Raw genomic sequence first — 17,582 nt, forward strand, 5'->3', positions numbered from 1 at the left:
AAAACCCCCTATGTTTATGTAGGGTATAGTTTAACTATTAGAAGCTAAAATTGGAAAATTTTAAAAAATATTAACAACTAGTTACATATTAACAAATGTGTGCTATTGCAAGTGTAGTAGCACACACTTGTAATCTCAGCACTCTTAGAGGCTAAGGCAGGAGGATTACAGTTTAATGCCCCACCTTGGCTATTTAGCGACTTAGTGAGACTGTCTCAAAAAATGTAAAAGGGCTGCAGATGTAATTCAGTGCAAAGGCCCTGTTTCAGTCCTTAGCACTGCATAAATAAATTAAAAACTTAAAAAATTTTAAAAAGCATACTGTTTAGCATTATTCTGAAAATAGTTCTGACATCATAGACTTAGGGACTGCAGGTCAAACTGTACTTTTAAGAACTGCTATGAGAATAGTTTGAATACTGCTAGGAACTTTCCTGTAAAGGTTTTACGGGCTTCTTAGACCCTTACTTTTAAAATTTAATAGTATTTAATTGGTTGTTATCCTTAAGCTACATTTTGTTATAATTTCTCAAGATTTTTCTTGTGGTCATCCAGTATTTGTAGTGGTAGTCCTCAAAAGTAAGTAAAAGTGTCATTTTTATATTATGTGATACAAGTGTGTCAGTGCAGTAAAAAAATTAGAGTTTATGTTTAATTGAAATAACCCATTTGGTCCTGAGTAAAGTTGCCTATTAATAATAATGAATGACTTTGGTTTCTGTTGAAGGGAATAACATGGTTGATACTTTTTGTCCATATAGTAAATTGTTAATACAGTCATGATCCCTGTCTACAGCAAGATTACATTCTTGTAGGTTAATAACACAAACATGGAGAGTTAATCAGAGATAATCAAAACTTTACTCATGATCCTTTCCTCTACAAAGTATTCTCATACCTTTCAACCCAGCCCAACATTGACTGGGAAAGTATGAGAAGAATTTTTGGAGAAAAAGAACTTTTGCTGTTGTTTTTTGAGACAGGGTCTTGCTTATGTAGTCCAGGTTGGCCTTCAACACACTGTGTACCACAGTCCTCCTGTCTCAGCTCCCAAGTACTGGGATTATAGGCGTGTACCACCATGCCTTGCTAAAAAATGATCTTTCAAGCAAATTTCAAAAGCAGAATTTGATGAAGTAAAAGATAGTAAATGATAACAAGATAGAATAGAAATGTAGGGAAAGGACGAGCAAAATATGATACTTTCCCCTTATTTAGTCAATTTGAAATGAAAAGGGATTATACTCTGTAATTAGAATTTTAAATTTTAAAATATATTTGGCATGTATTTTATAAGCACAAGGAAGAAAGTTATATCTTCTTTGTAGTAACAAGACCTATATAAGATGGTTTAATATATATGAAATTTCTAGCATTTTTAGTTTACATTTAGTTTTCAAAATCCTTGACCTTAACTTTATGTCTCTAAGATGACAGAAGCTAAGGTAACGCTGGTGAATCTTGGATGTGGATAAGAATCTGAGTCACCTTGCATGCTGTTACAGCTTTACAAGGGTATACTTTCAAGATTTACTAGACTAGAGTACTGTCTGTTTTTAGCCCTTAAAGATGTCATGCATAGATTATAATATATACTTTAGTTATTTGTTGTTGCAAATGTATTCTTTGTTTTGTAGCATGAAAACCTTGTCATCTTAATTGGAAGTGGATGTTTTCTTTGCTAAAATGTGTTCTTTACACAGATTGCTTTATTTTAATACTAAAATACAGTGTGTAAAAGTGAGAAAATTGAAGGGGCTTCTGCTTCTTAGGGAATGAGGCGCATGTGAAAAGCAGAGGAGATTTTTATCACTTTAGTAAAAAATAGACTTTTCTAAAATGGCCATTTACCGTATCAGCTATTTTTGTAACATTTCTATCTGTTTATTTTTCAGCTTTTTTAATCCAACTCAAATGAACTAAAACCAGAAGATTTTTTTTAATGAAGTAATAAAAAGATTGACCTTGTCTCACAATACTCCCCTCCTTGCTTCTCTGCTCATCTAGCACCTGTCCGCTCTCACCCTTTCCATATTCTCTCCATTGTCACTGCAAGATGTCTACAGCTTCCGTCATCTGGATCAGCCTTGTTACCTAGATTGCCTCAACCGTCTCCTCCTTCAAATCTCATCCTAGCCATGTTTCTCAGTTGGCCTTTTATTTTCCTTGGGCTTGCAGCTAGGTGCTTTAATTTCATTACCACACTGTGCTGCTCACCAGACTTTTTGTTCTTACTGTTTCATATTTACTTTCATTTTGGATCTTGAGGAATGATACTGAAATAAAGCTTACATTGTTATAGTGCTTTCAGATTTAATTAGATGATGTTTCAATCCATACTAAAGCTTTATTTTTTAGGAGCTACAGAATCATTTTGGAAAGTTTTTAAAATAGAGCTAGTATAATGAATGCATTAATCAGGTTTTACTTGAGGGGTGTGGGTATCCGTTTCTCTTCGTGCTGTTAGCCCCACAGTCTTTGATGATTGATGTGGCTGTATCCTCTACTTTTGCCTGTCTAAAAGCTCAAAGCCAGTTGAAGGACCTATGGACTGAATGATAGGCTGAGTCAGAATATTAACATAGAAGATCAGTGGACTCTGCTGAATAAGTGTCTTTAACACCTAATTTTGATGTACATAGACTTTTGTTTGAGATGTAATATAAAGGCTTAAGAAAGAATGAAAGAGCTTTACATTTGGGGTAAGAATCCATATTGGAATGCTTAATCTCTTCTTTTTTACAGAGAATGCATATTGGCAAGTTGAGAGTTATCAACCTGTGAAAGAGTATGCAGATTTGTGTCTTCTGTGTCACATCTGCTAAAATTTAAACTTTTAATATTAGTTGTTTTTGTTTTCTCTTGCTTACTCTAATAGTTGTTTTGCATTTCCAAAATAATATGATGATAATAATGCTTTTAGTATTAATTAGCTTTAAATTCATTTGTGGTACAAATAGTGCCACCTTCCTGATCTAGTGTCTCTTCAGACGTGGTTTTTTTAATTCTTGGCCACATCCTTTTTTATGACATCATGTTTTTATCATCTTTCCATTGTGCTGAGCTGTTTTTTTTAAACCAGAGAGGAGGTCCTTAAAGTAATAAAGAGTGGTTTTCCTTGCAGGATAGCATTATGGGATTAGAAATTTAGGTAGCAAAGTTTTAAACCTCTCATGAATGACATTGACACAGTTGTATTCTATTTTGGACTAGATATATACTGTGACCTAAATGAGTTTTGCGTGGTACACACATTACTGTTAGGAACAGAATCAATTTAAAATATGGCAATTGCATTTATAAATGTATATATGAATCTTTTTCTGTACAAAATAACTGTATTTTGCAGGTGGGTTTCTTTAGAGATGTTTCTGCTATGAGAATGTGTTAACTAATGATAAACAACATTTGAAATAAATCACTCTACTAGAAAACAGAGCCTTCCCATCTGGATATGGTGATGCATGCCTGTAATCCCAGCATTTGGGAGGCAGAGGTGGGAGGATTGCTGTGAGTTTAAGGCCAGCCTTGACTACTTAGTGTGTTCAAGGCCAGCTGGGGCTATGTAGTCAGACCTTGTCTCTAAAGAGAAAAGAAAATAGAATCCTCCCACAAAGAATTTGTTTTCTAGAATTGTTGGTATACATGAATTTTTTTCTTTATATTTTCATGTTGCCATATTTGTAGGAACCAGAGCATTTAAAAAACCAAAGCAAAACCAAATCTCAAATAGAGAATTTTTCTAATCCTTGACTGACGTAAATTCTATTCTTTACATTTTTTATAGTATACTTCTAAAAAGGGCTTTTTAAAAGAGAAAATTAGTCATTTTAAATCTCTTTTCATTGAATGTATATATATTGAAGGAAGTGTCTAGAAACTTGTTGGCATGAAGACGTCAATTTACCATACTTTTAAAATCCTAGTTTATTTTGTGATCAGCATTTGATTTCTAATTGCTTAAAAATACTATGCAAATATGTTTTACTCATATAGCATCATCTTTTTTTTATTAACTTCTCTAAACTATCAGCCTTGTTTGGAAAAATTGCATTAGTGTTTCTTAAAACAGAATGGGAATCCAAAATAGCCTGCATGTGTTTCATTTTTAATTCCTTGTGGTCCAGGAAGGGGAGAGGAAAACAGCTTGCTTCCACAGTGAAATTACACTGCATGCCAAAAGAATTTCAAGGATAAATATTAATACCAGGTTTTAATGGTGATACCCACAGTAGTATGTTTGAAGAAAATCTATATTTTCTTAATCAATATTGTATGTAAAGCTTTTGTTTGTTTGTTTTTCTAGGTAGTTGGCAAAAAAGGAGAAAGCCATTAAGGTTCAAATGACACTGGAAGACCTATTGCAATCAGATTTGCAGCTCCTGGATAATTGCTTGATTTTCTCCAGAGACTGTCAATGTTGCATTCATTGCCATCACCAATAAATCATTGCTTTTGTTCAGATGGTATCACTAGTGTTTCTATTGTAATCTTGATACATGCAATTGTAAATAAAAGTCACTACTTTTGCCAAGCTTAAAATTTGTCATTTATAAGTATTTTCCCTTGTCTTTTATTTGGAAATTATTCAGCTTCTGATTTTAGGAGAGACTTTAGTAGCATATGAGTTGAAAACTAGTTTTTCTCTTTAGAAGAACAACCCTGTTGTAAGGAATTAAGGAATATGTGTGTACACACACATATGCAGGCATGCAGAGCAGGTGATTTTGATAAATAAACTGGAATAGCTAACCAAGTAGAAAGGCATACAGACTTAGGTTTTTATTAAAAGACATTGGGGCTGTCTGGGCAAAAGAAGTTAAGTTACAAACTACCAGAAAGAAACAAGTTTAATGAGATTGAACTACTCCTACCTAGAACTGTTAATTAGTCTACACATTTTCATTCCAAGGTTTTAATCCCTTCTGAATAAGTGTTAAAGTTTGAGTCAGCCATTTTCTTTACTAACAGAGGAGTGTTGAATTCAGACAGTTGGAAAAAATACAGAACAGTGAACTGAAACAACAGAAATCGTTATATTTAATCATTCTTTGATTACAAAAACATGTAGTATTAATGTACAGAGACTATGATTCAAGGTTGAAAATGAATTGCCCAAGTGTTCCTGTCTCACAAAAGGCTGATTGAACAAAACATTTGTTCTTTATTGCTTTTTTTTTAAATCTTAAAATTACCTAGAATGTAATGTATTGATAAATTAGATTTTTATATTTTGAAGTATTTTTAAAATTTTAGTATTTTAAAAAAGTACTGAGACTATAAATTGTGATTTAGTTAGTGCATTTGAGTACATTTAAAGATATGATACGAATATTATTTGTCCTTGGGAGATCAGTGTATTTATACATGACTATAAAAAATTATATGGAAGTTACAGTGGTCACTTTCTGAAACCCAAGTGTCATTTAGTTTATTTGTGTGTCAACACAGTAACTGATGATGTCTCTGTGTGTTTCAGTTTCTTGCCTTGAGTGGTGGCAGAAGCACAAAAATAAAAATGTATACCAATCCAAATATAGACCTCAGATTAATCACGCCCAAAATTGAGAGTAAGATTATTATTATTGAGTTTTGTTTTATAGTTTTGTACACTTAAGTAATTATTAATGCCTCTTCTTAATTATTGCTGACCTCATCCTATTTATAGATGGCAATTTAAAAACCCAGTAAAAGTAGTTTCATATTTATAGAGAGATGTGCATCAGATCATTTATATGACTTCTGAAACTCAGTTACAGTGTACTGACATTCCATAATTTGAATTGTAGATAGTGAAAAATGGCGTTTCTAGATAACAATTCACTTCTGAGAAGTTTTATTATTGCAAATATGCATAATTGACATTACTTAAGCTGAAATGTTTTCTAAACTAGTGTGTTTGTACGTATGTGTGTATATGTGTATAACAACATGATTTTTCTAGAGGAATGAGAACATTTTTAAAAATCCTACTTTAAAGCTATTAGTACTTTCTAGGAAACTAATAATTAATTTTGTTTTGTCAAACAGCAAAAAAAAGAATTTTGTTTGCACATTTTGTTAAATTCACATCAGCGTATCTGTTGAGAAGCAACAGTGAAATACCCTGTCCACAGCAGTAAAAGAAGTAAAATATTTCACTGCAGAGTCTTTGTCAGGTAAAAGCAGAATTAATAATACCAGTCACCACAGTCTTGTGTTTGTGAGACTTTAAAACCATTTTGGCCTTCTTTGCCGTAAACCCCAAATTGTCCCTTAATCTCAATACTGTATATGATACAGCCATTCAGTAATCTTCTAATAGAGTTGATATGTCAATTGGAAACTGTCTTCCCTGTCTCAAATGTTTTACAGGGTTCAGAAGTAATCTGTTAATGTACATTTGGCTTCAGCATTTCATTTATAGCTGCCATTAGTATACTTTTTTATGTTTTTTTAACCTAAAAGTTAACTTCTCATGTTACTCTTAATGTCTAAAATGGAATAAACTGTTCAAAGTGAATCATTTAGTTATATCCTTCCTCTCTTTTGTAAGCTTTTTGAAAAGCAGAAATTTAGCACTTACCTATGTTACTTACATTGATATTTATGTAGGTCATTTTCATAGGTTAGTTTTTGTGTAGGGTATTTGTCATTAAAACTGGTTATTTCTAATCTTAGATAATTGTTTTTAAGTTGAGTTAAAAATCCACTCAGTGAAGTGCTAAAAAGAAAAGAATATTGTATTAATTTAGCTTTAACATCTTTATTAGGGATGTCATGCATTTTATAAAAGTTGCTGAGCAGTGAAGTTATTTATAGTATATAAATTACAGTAGGTTTAGTAGATAATCTTTTCCCACTCTTACATTGTTTTTTGGGGTTTTTTTTTGGTATTGGGACTCAAACTCAGGGCCTTGCACTTGTCAGGCAAATGCTGTGCCACTGAACTATATCTCCGGCACTAACTGGTTTCATTTTGGCAGGTTTGTACGTGCATAGAACATACATTAATCCTCCTATTCCATCAGTTATTTAGGCCTCCCTAGTACTTGCACATTTTTTCTTGGGGAGGGAGTTCAATGTGTATATTATATTTTGATCATATATCCTTGCCTCCATTACCCACACTTTACTCTTAGTAAGTTTTAAGATCAAGACTTTCCCATTTATCTGCAAATTGTTTCAGGAAAAATAGGTGTCATTTTTAATTTAATCACATTTTTATATGTAAGCACCAGAGGAAAAAGGACTAGAAATTTTACGGCATATATAGCATTATGGAAGAATGTGTTATTGAATTATATATGCTATTAAAATTATAGGTAGTTTGGGTATTGAAGTCTAAGGCCATCATGTTAGCTTAAATTGAGGGTTGGACTTGGTGGCACACAACTTGGTGGCACTCGGGAAGCTGAGACAGGAGGATTGCTGTGAGAGGCCAGCCTGGGCTATGAAGTAGGATTAAGGCCACTTTGAACTGCATAGTGAAACCATGTCTTAAAATACAAAAATTGTTAGACTTTTTATCTTCTCTAGGAAGAGAAAGTTGCAGGTTTAATATGAATAGTTTGAACAGGCCAAAGTTAAGTTATAAAAATGTGATTTACTGATTTATACTTGGACATGTGCTTGGAGATACTGTTCTATTAATAAGGTACTTAGCAAGGTATTTGAAGTTTGGAGCTTGAACTTCTTGCATACAAGTAGGAACATCTACCTCTTTGGATTTCTTATGATTAAATACACCTTACTAGATGAGGCCAAAGATGAGTAGTTAAGTTCTGCACTTCGCTTTCTTTTTAGGCCCCCATGTCTTGCTCAGCATATTTCTCTAACTGCCTGACCTTTCTAGTGTATATTTCACATTGTTACTGATTAGGTTTTCTGTGTGAGATTTTCAGAACATGATCCCTCCACCAGTCTCTCCTGTTACTCATTTTCCCTGTTGTACTGCACTGTATTTGTAGTTATCTGAGTGTACACTGATAGCACCGCCTTCTGACCTAACTTGTCTGACAAATCCTTACATCTATTACTCAGTTCAAACAAAGGATACAGGGAACATTCAACAGTTGCATATTCCTCGTCTACCATTGTACCGTGCAATCATTCCATCCTGGTATTTATCAAACTACTGTTGATTATTTGTAGTCTTCTTTGCTACACTAAGTTATGAACAATAATTCAAGAATTTTGGTACTAACCAAAGCAATTTCTTTGGTGTCTCTCATTAAGCACAATTTTGAATGAATTCTCAGGTCAGAGGAGTTTCTTCAGATGATTTTGTAGTTGGAATTTTTGTTCAACATAGTGAGGAAGAGAATTTAGCCAAAATAAAACATGTATGGTGTGTTTCCAGTGGAGGTGAGTGAGAAGATAACCAGGAAGTACAAGCCCATAATACGGAACTACTTTTGCCATGTGAGAGATAATAAGAGAGGAGGGCCGTGGTAGTGGCAGAGTCCATGAATCTCACTGACAGTTGGAAGGAGAAAAGATTTTTAGGAGAAGCAACAATTTTGGAGGGGAAGATAAACGCTGTTTTGGATTCACTTTCTTGAGCAAAAATATATCTGGAGCATTTTTGGTATCAGGTGGAAGTGTTTAGTAAGCACAGAAGACAATGGGCAGGGTTTAGCCCTTGAAGTAGTTATAAGTCACGTTACACCATGAAAGTTGAAAAGTTGTAGAATGAGCTGCTAGGTAGAATATGAAGGGGGAAAGTGAAATAAATGCTAGAGAAGTAGTAAGGAATACACTGAAGAGGTCCCTGAAAAGTATTTGAATAAACAGGAAGAAAATCTAGATGATAAAGAAATGGAGGAAAAGTAATCATGACAAATTATCAGGGATACCCAATTGTCAGGCCGTTAAAATTGTGGAAACAATCCTGGTGAATCATTGATTGTGTTGATGCTTTTGGTTGAGGAAAATGTCAGCAGAAAATGATTCCAAAAACCTGGTAGAGACATTCAGAAGTTTTTATAGTCTGCAGTTAAATGTTTTACATGATAATTAGCAAGACTTGGAGATTGATGACAACATTCCATAAAAATATGAGAGTCAGTAAAGGCTTTAGTTTTATAAGCAGGTTTTAATTTTCTTATGTTTTGTTTGTAATTAAAAATTTTGTCCTGTCATCCTAGAACTTCCATTCAGGACTACTTTGGTTGTCTTAAAAGCTTCTGATTTTTAAGGATGATTATTCTGTCAGAATTCTGCATAGGCCAATTAGCTTCTTTAGTAATATGGTTTCTAACTTTTTGGACAGTTTGAATGAAGCACGTAAGTTATTAAAAACCTGTTCGTGGTTTACTTGTAATTGGAAACTTCATTACATTCCTGTGATCTCTCTGTGGCCAAGGATAGTAGGAATAGTGGCCACATTTTTATTCCCTGGTCACATAAGTCTTTCAGGGTCACTTCATGAACGGCATGCAGGATGCAGTTGTATGTGTTTATCTTGGATTGCAAGGGGCTTTTATGTTTAACATTTTTTACTTTAAAAAGAATAAAATCGGGGCTGGGGATTTAGCTCAGGGGCATAAGCACCTGCCTTGCAAGTGTGCGGTCGTGAGAGTGATCCCTGGTACCGATAAAAAAAACAAAGCAAAAAAAGAATAAAATCATACACTCTGGGGCACACTCTGCCTAGCCACCTGGGTCCCAGAGGTTCTGAACTCTACCCATCCAGGTGTGAGGCCCCAGCAGCACACTGTGGGGCTGCATCTGTGCTAGCTGTATGAAGGATCCAAGCTTTGTGCAGCCCAGTGTCCCAGAGCAACCTAATGCAGTACATCAGAGAAACACCCAGCCAGCCTCATAGGCCACAGAGCAAAAGTCACCAGCACCATAGTTTGGGGGTGTGCCCTGGCTAGCCATGAGGATATCAGATGATTGAAACTCTGTGCAGGGCAGCATTCCAGTCCAATGCATTGGGAGTGAGCCATACAGTTCTCAGGAAAATGACAAAATGAAAGCAAGATGCCATTTCAGTCCCCCAGGCCACCAAGAACAAACCTAAGAGATGCTGCAATGCAAGACACTGGAAATCACACAACTAAACTTTTGAAATGATAGCAACTGAAGTAAAGAAATAATCCCATGGAACTATAGTGGAAATCAGATCAGAAATCTCTCAGATAAAAAAATGACAAGCATTATGAAAGAAATGTATATCTAAAAAAGATCTATATAAAAATAGAGGAACATAAGATGATGGAAATCTTGAGTGAACAATATAAGACAGAACTAGAATGCATGAAACAGATTCAAAGGGATATTCAGGAAATTAAAAATTCCATTTAAAGCTGTCAGAACCACCTGAATGAAGCTGAAGATTGACTCTCAGACCTTCAAGCTTACGATAATGAAAGAAAAGATCTCTTGAAAATAACAAGGAACCAGGAAACCATTCAACACTTGCAAGATGATGCAAAGAGAAACAATATAAGACAGGTGGCCATGAGAAAGCAGAGGTCAACACAAATGACATAAGACTTTACAGAAATAATAGAAAATTTTCTAAACATAGGAAAAGAATCTCATATGCAGATAAGTGAGGCATAACAGAACTCTAATTAACTATAACCAAAATAAATCTTTACCTAATATAATAATTAGGATATCAGAAATGCAGCACAAGAACAATACTAAAAGCTGTCAGAGAAAAGAAACAGATCATCTATGAAGGAAAGCCTATCAGAAGCACAGCAGACTTCTCAACACAAACCTTCAAGTCAAAAAGAGATTGGAGTGAAGTATTTCAGGTCCTGAAAGAAAACAACTTTCAACCCAGATAGATGTATCCTGAAAAACCATCTTTGAAAATTGATGGAGAAATAAGATACTTCCACAACAAAGAACAGCTGAAGAAATTCATGACCACCAAACCAACACTACAAAGAGTCCTGAAAGACATTCTAGAAAGAGATAAAGATAACTACAATCCCAACAACAACTACAGAAGGAAACCACTAAGCAGGGAAAACAAACAGAAAAAGTAGAAAACCAACAACAGAAAGATAACATGACAGTGCTAAGTCAGTACATATGAGTTATATTCATTAATGAAGATGGTGTCAACTCACCAATAGAAACAGACTGGCAGAGTGGATTAAGAAACAAAATCTATTAATATGCTGTGTCCAAGAAACACATTTAACTCAGAAGGAAATTCATAGACTAAAAGTCAAGGAGTGGAAAACAATACTCCATGCAATAAGAACCCCCCCAAAAAGCAGTGCTAGTCTTCTGTTTGCAGACAATATGAACTTCAAGAATGATCAAAAGAGATAAAGAAGGTCTCTAAAACTTGTTAGGGAAAACCTTAAAGAGGGAGAGCTTATAATCGTAAATATGTACCAAACATGCGAGCACCCAACTATGTAAGACAAATCTTAATAGACAAGAAAAATCAAACATTAATACAGTCATAATGAGGGATCTTAATACCCCATTGTCACAGAGATCAAACAAAAAAATTAGCAAAGAAATAACAGAACTGAATCAAATTTGTGAACAACTGGATCTAATAGATGTGTACTGAGTGTTCCACCCAGCAACATCAGAATACAAATTCTTCTCAGCTGTGCATGGATCATTTTGTAAAATTGATCATATGCTAGACCACAGAACATGCTTAAGTAAATTCAAAGGAATTGAAGTAATTCCATACATATTATCTGACTATAGTGCAATAAAGTTGGAAATTAATGACAAACCCCCCACAAGTACCCCATAAACATATGGAAATTAAATAACACTCTCCTAAACAAGCAATGGGTCACAGAAGAAATTAAACAATATCTACAGTTGAACAAAAATGCAAATATAAATTACTAGAACTTATGGGATACAATAAAAGTCCTCAGAGGGAAATTTATAGCACTAAACTCCCACATGAGGAAAATGGAATGAATATAAATAATCTAATGCTGCACCTCAGACTTCTAGAAAAAGAAGAGCAAGTCAAGCCCAAAGCCCAAAAAAGGAAATTATAAAGATCAGAGCAGAAATTAATGCAATTGAAACTAAGAAAACAGTATAAAGAATTAATGAATCGAAGAGTTGGTTCTTTGAAAGAATAAATAAAATTGATAAATCCCATCCAACCTTCTTAAAGGGAAGAAAGAAAAACTCAAAATACATGCAATAAGAAATGAAAAGGGTGAAATCACTACAGACTCTGTGAAAATAAAGAAGATCATCAATACCTACTTCAAAAACCTTTACTCTCATAGGTTTGACAACACAAGAAATGGACAGATTTTGGACTTCCGGGAGAACATGGTGGACAGATAACAGCAGCTATGGAGGCTCTCTGAAAGACTTGGCTCATAATTCAGGAATGGTGCGGAGTAAGGAGTCATAAGCAGGTGGAGATATGCTCTGCTAACCCAGGAACGAACTGGGCTGAGAGAAACCAACTAGGAATGCAGTCCTGGTGCTAGAACAGGAACAGAAAAGCCTCAGTGTGGAGGCTGGAGCCCGCGCCATTGGAAGCCACGATTTGGGTTTCCCTCTGCACAGCGGCTGTGTCTACATTGGCTCGGCAAGGAGAGAAACGTGCGGAAGCTCTGCAGGACAGGTTGGGAGCCGTGCACTGACTCTTGTGGTGAGGTGAGTGAGAGAAACTGACACTCTACCACAGTTTGACTCCAGCGGAGGATATTCTGGGACTGGGCAGACTTGTGGGAGCAGGGCGCTGTGGCGATTTCAGCCATGAATCCCCCTCTCAAGTGGGACTGGTGAGAAGTGCCTGGCCTACATGACGCTGCTTGCGGACCCAGTAGACTAGCCAAACCCAGATCCCAGAGCCTGAGGGTGGCCTAGAGGGGCGGGCCCCGCGTAGGCTGCCTGGTCTGGAACTTCCTGGTGTGCTGTGGTGGGCAGGAACACCTAGCCGGTGCAATTCGACCAGGCTGTGGCTGACAGGGAGGGAAGCTGGGCCTCCTATACAAGTTTGCATATATAAGGAACAAAGAATATGGGAAGAGGCAGCAACAAGAAAGGCTCCTCGGCCCCCAATCCTGAGAAACAGGTAATAGCGGACACCGCACAAATAGACATAAAGTGCCATCTAGAGAGCCTCATAGATCAGTTCAGCAATGAAGTTATCAATGACCTGAAGCTAGAAGTAAGCAGAATAGTTAGAGAAATGCTAAGCACCACCCAAGAAAAAACACATGGTGGAATGGAAGAACAGAAAAAGAGGGGAGAATTGTTTGATGGAGAAAACAGAGAAAGCATAGAATACGTGAAGCAGGTTCAAAGGGACTACCAGGAAACTAAAAAGTCTATCGAAAACTGGCATAACAGCTTGAAAGAAACTAAGGACAGACTATCTGAACTGGAGGGCAGATTTGTAATATGGGAGAATGGAATGAAAAACTTCTTAAAAGTAACAAAGAAACAAACAGCAATAATACAAAGACAAGAAGATGATAAGAGGATCCATAACTTAAGAATTAAGAACATAAAAGAAGAAGTAAGGACACAAACAAATGAACTACAAAAGCTACTCACAGAAATAATCCAGGAGAATTTTCTTAATTTAGCAAAAGGTAAAGATACTCAGATGTATGAGGCATACAGGACCCCAGCCACCTACAACCCAAACAGAGCAACACCCAGGCATATAATAATTAAAATTCCAGAAATTCAATTCAAGAACAGAATATTAATAGCTGTCAGAGAAAAGAAACAGACCACTTACAACTGAGCACACATCAGAATTACAGCAGATTTCTCTGCACAAACCATCAAATCACGAAAAGCGTGGGGGGAAATAATTCAAGCTTTGAAAGATAATAATCTCCAGCCAAGATTGAGATGTCCTGCACAACTGTCCCTGGAAATTGATGGAAAAACAAGGTGCTTCCAGGATAAAGAGGAACTGGGGGAATTTGCAACCACCAATTCAACTCTACAGAGAATATTGCAGGATATTCTAAAAAAGAAAAATACAAAGAATCCAGAAATAGTGCTGGGGAGGCCACAATGAATGGAGCAGACAACAAAATGAAGAAGACAAACTGACAACTAATGACAGAAAAAGAGCTCAACAGAAATGAGGCAGAGAAGATTGGATGATAGGAACAGTTATTTTGGCAAAAATGACGTCTTACTAGGTAATACTGATTTAGTATCATCTTGTTTTGAAGTCTCATCAAACTTTTGTTCTTCTGTCTCCATTGGTCTAAACAGGTTGTATCTTATTGGATTTTATTATGTACGATAGTATAAGCAAAAACTTTTAAAAACAAGGAGATTATACAGAAACCATTGTTCATTTTCTGTTAGTTGATTCTAAATACCCTGTAATGCTGTTATTCTCTTAAATGGTTTTACATTGTTTTGATATATTTAATGCTACAATATACGAAGTTGTACTCAAGGATTTCAAGGAAAGAGACAATATGGTAACTACTTTTATGTCAAGATTATCTTGTGGTGAAACACTATTCTGCTTAAATAGTTATGTTTTGATCTGCGCTGTTTTGCTGTTATGCCCTCTTTTATCTCAATCTCCACTCCATTATTTACTTTTTTATTTTTATCCTTTTAATTAAGGAAAAAATAAATAAAAATAGCAGGATATATTATAGCAACCCACTTTGACTTTCCATTATCTTGATTTAAAGTCCTGTATTACTCTCACCATCTTGTTTTTGACTGATGTTCCCCTATTCTGTTTTGCTGGATAGTATCAGGTTCGAAAGTTTAGGCATCAGCTGTGAAGATAATGATTCATTATAATGCCCATTCTCGATGACTTTTATCTACTTTTGAAGACCTACAATGTCTCCAATGTTTTGGTTTTGTCGGTTTTGTTCTTTACTGTTTTGTTCAATTTTATTATAACTGATGATATAGGCAATTCTATTAGAGATAGCAGGAGGCATTATGGTAACCATTATTGATCACCTTGTATTATGCTTTTACATTATCTATTATGTCCACCCTTTTGATTTGATTGACTCTGTTCTCTTATGTCACATTTGGTTCTACTCCCTTTCAAAAAAGTAATAAGAACTATGGGAGTAACAAAACCCAAAATGTGTAATTGTCATTGTACAAAAGAGAGGAAAAGAAAGTGCTCTAAATGATATAATTGCATGTATGTTTAAGTGTATAAGATAGAAAATGATATCACTGAGTTTTATTGGATCATTGAACAGAACTGTTTGCAGTCTCACTGTTGGAATGTCCACTTTACAAGCTTTAACTTTGTGACTTGAACAATTATTTCTAAGATGACAATATGTAATCCATTAACTAGTGATTTCCTACTGTTTATTTTTTTGTAAATCTGTATAACTTGTACCCTTTCTCTGTTTTTTTCCTCCTTAATTAAAATTAAAAAAAAGAAAAAGAAATGGACAGATTCCTAGAAACATATGAATTGCCAAAGCTGAATAAAGATGTAAAACTGCTGAATAATCAAATTTCAGTTAATGAAATTGAAAATGTAATTAGAATCTTACCAACCCAGGCCCAGGCCCTGATGGATTCACTGCTGAATTCTACAAGAAATTTAGGGAGAACTTAATGTCAACTCTCCTCAAACTCTTCAGTGAAACAGCAAGGGAAGCAAGTCTCCCTAACTCATTCCTGGAAGCAAGTATTACACTAATATCACAACCAGTGAAAGGTCCAACCCAAAAGAAAATTACAGGCCAATCTCTAATGAACATAGATGCAAAAATTCTTAATAAGATGCAAACAGAATGCAAGAAGTTATCAAGAAGATCATACACCATGATTAAGTGGGATTCATCCCAGGAATGCAGGGGTGGTTCAACATATGCAAACCATTAAATGTAATACATTGTATCAACAGAGCCAAAGACAAGAATCACATGATCGTCTCAACAGATGCAGAAAAACAAAATCGAACACTCATTCATGATAAAAACCCTAAAGAAAATCAGAATAGATGGCCTTTACCTTAATCTGATAAAAGCCATATATGATAAACCAATAGCCAACATCTTACTACATGGACAAACACTGAAAGCTTTCAAACTAAAATCAGGAAAAAGACAAAGATGTCCATTATCACTACTCCTATTCAGTATAGTTCTGGAAACATTAGCCAGAGCAACTAAACAAGAGAAAAATAAAAGGAAAAGGATGGGAGAGGAAAAAGTTAAATTCTCATTATTTGGAGGTGATATGATACTCTACATAGAAGACCCCCAAAACTCCATTGAAACACTTCTAGATGTAATAAGCAAATTTAGTAATGTAGCTGGATACAAGGTCAACACTCAAAAACGAACAGGATTCTTGTGCACAAAGAAAGTCATGGAGAGAGAAATAAAGGAAACCACATCTTTCACTATAGCATCCAAAAAAATGAAAGAAATACTTAGGAACCAATCTAAGAAAGGAAGTAAAAGATCTATACATTAAAAATTACATTACTCTGAAAAAGGAAATTGAAGAGGATTTCAGAAAATGAAATAATATTCCCTGTTCATGGATAGGAAGAACAAACATTGTGAAAATGGCCATTCTCCCAAAATTGTTATACAGATTTAATGCAGTTCCAATCAAAATATCATTGCATACCTCCCAGTTCTAGAGAAATCATCCCTAAGATGATCTCGAACTGAATGAGACCTGGAATAGCAAAGGCAATTCTGGGCAACAAAGGCAAGGCAGGAGGGATCACAATCCCTGACTTGAAATTATATTGCAAAGCTACTGTGATAAAATCAGCATGGTGCTATAATAAAAAAAGACCTGAAGATCAATGGAGTAGGTTAGAAAATTAAAGCCACAACTACAAACACACTCAGCCACCTCATTTTTGACAAAGTGGCCAAACATGTACACTGGAAGAAAGATAGCTTCTTCAATAAATGGAGTCAGGAAAACTAACTTTACATATGCTGAAAACTAAAACTAGACCCATGTCTATCACTGTGCACTAAACTAAAGTCAAAATGGATCAAAGATCTAAATATTAAACAGAAACATTAAATCTTCTGGAAGAAAAAGTAAGTAGAAATCTTGACAACACAGGAACAGGCAGAGTATTCATGTACAAAAATTAAACTGCATGGGAAATACTTCCCAGAATCAACAACTGGGGTCACGTTTTACTAAAAAGTTTTTGCATGTCAAAGGAAATCTCCAAAAGAGTGAAAAAACTCACAAATTGGGAAAATATCTGAGCCAATTGTCCCTCATACAAAAGACTTCTATGTAGAACATATAAAGGATTTTTAAAAAATCAGGCCTCCAGAATTCAAGGACCCAATCCAAAAATGGGCATCTGAGATGAATATACACTTCTTTTTTTTTTAAATTTTATTTAAGGAGAAAAAGAAAAAAAAAAAAAAACAGAAAAAGGTACAAGTTATACAGAATTTCAGAAAGAATAAACAGTAGGGAATCACTAGTTAATAGAGTACATATTGTTATCTTAGAAATAGTTGTTCAAGTTACTAAAGTAAAGCATATAAAGAGGACTTTCAAACAGTGAGACTGCAAACAGTTTTGCTCAATGATCCAACAAAACTCAGTAATATGGTTATCTATCTTATACACCTAAATATATATGCAGTTATATCCTTTAGAGCACTTTC

General features: G+C 35.0%; 1 protein-coding gene across 3 annotated transcripts in view; it reads left to right on the plus strand.

Annotated features, from left to right (window-relative positions):
- Positions 1-4,542, plus strand: part of Txnl1 (thioredoxin like 1) — a 30,342-nt gene extending 25,800 nt beyond the window's left edge. The window contains exons 8-9 of one of the 3 annotated variants that reach the window (XR_010041401.1): positions 1,896-2,702; positions 4,307-4,542. Coding sequence is in view for 2 of the 3 variants with exons in the window: in XM_013157196.3 (XP_013012650.1) it covers positions 2,746-2,784 (39 nt within the window). In the remaining variant the exon portion in view is untranslated. Of the gene's footprint in view, positions 1-1,895; positions 2,703-2,745; positions 2,789-4,306 lie in introns of all 3 variants that reach the window. The other 2 variants (XM_013157196.3, XM_003473999.5) reach the window with 2 other exon arrangements.
- The last annotated feature ends 13,040 nt before the right edge of the window (positions 4,543-17,582 follow it).

The sequence above is a fragment of the Cavia porcellus genome, unplaced genomic scaffold, assembly GCF_034190915.1.
Source record: "Cavia porcellus strain 051 isolate PalLab524CR breed Dunkin Hartley unplaced genomic scaffold, mCavPor4.1 scaffold_20, whole genome shotgun sequence".
Classification (NCBI taxonomy): Eukaryota; Metazoa; Chordata; class Mammalia; order Rodentia; family Caviidae; genus Cavia; species Cavia porcellus.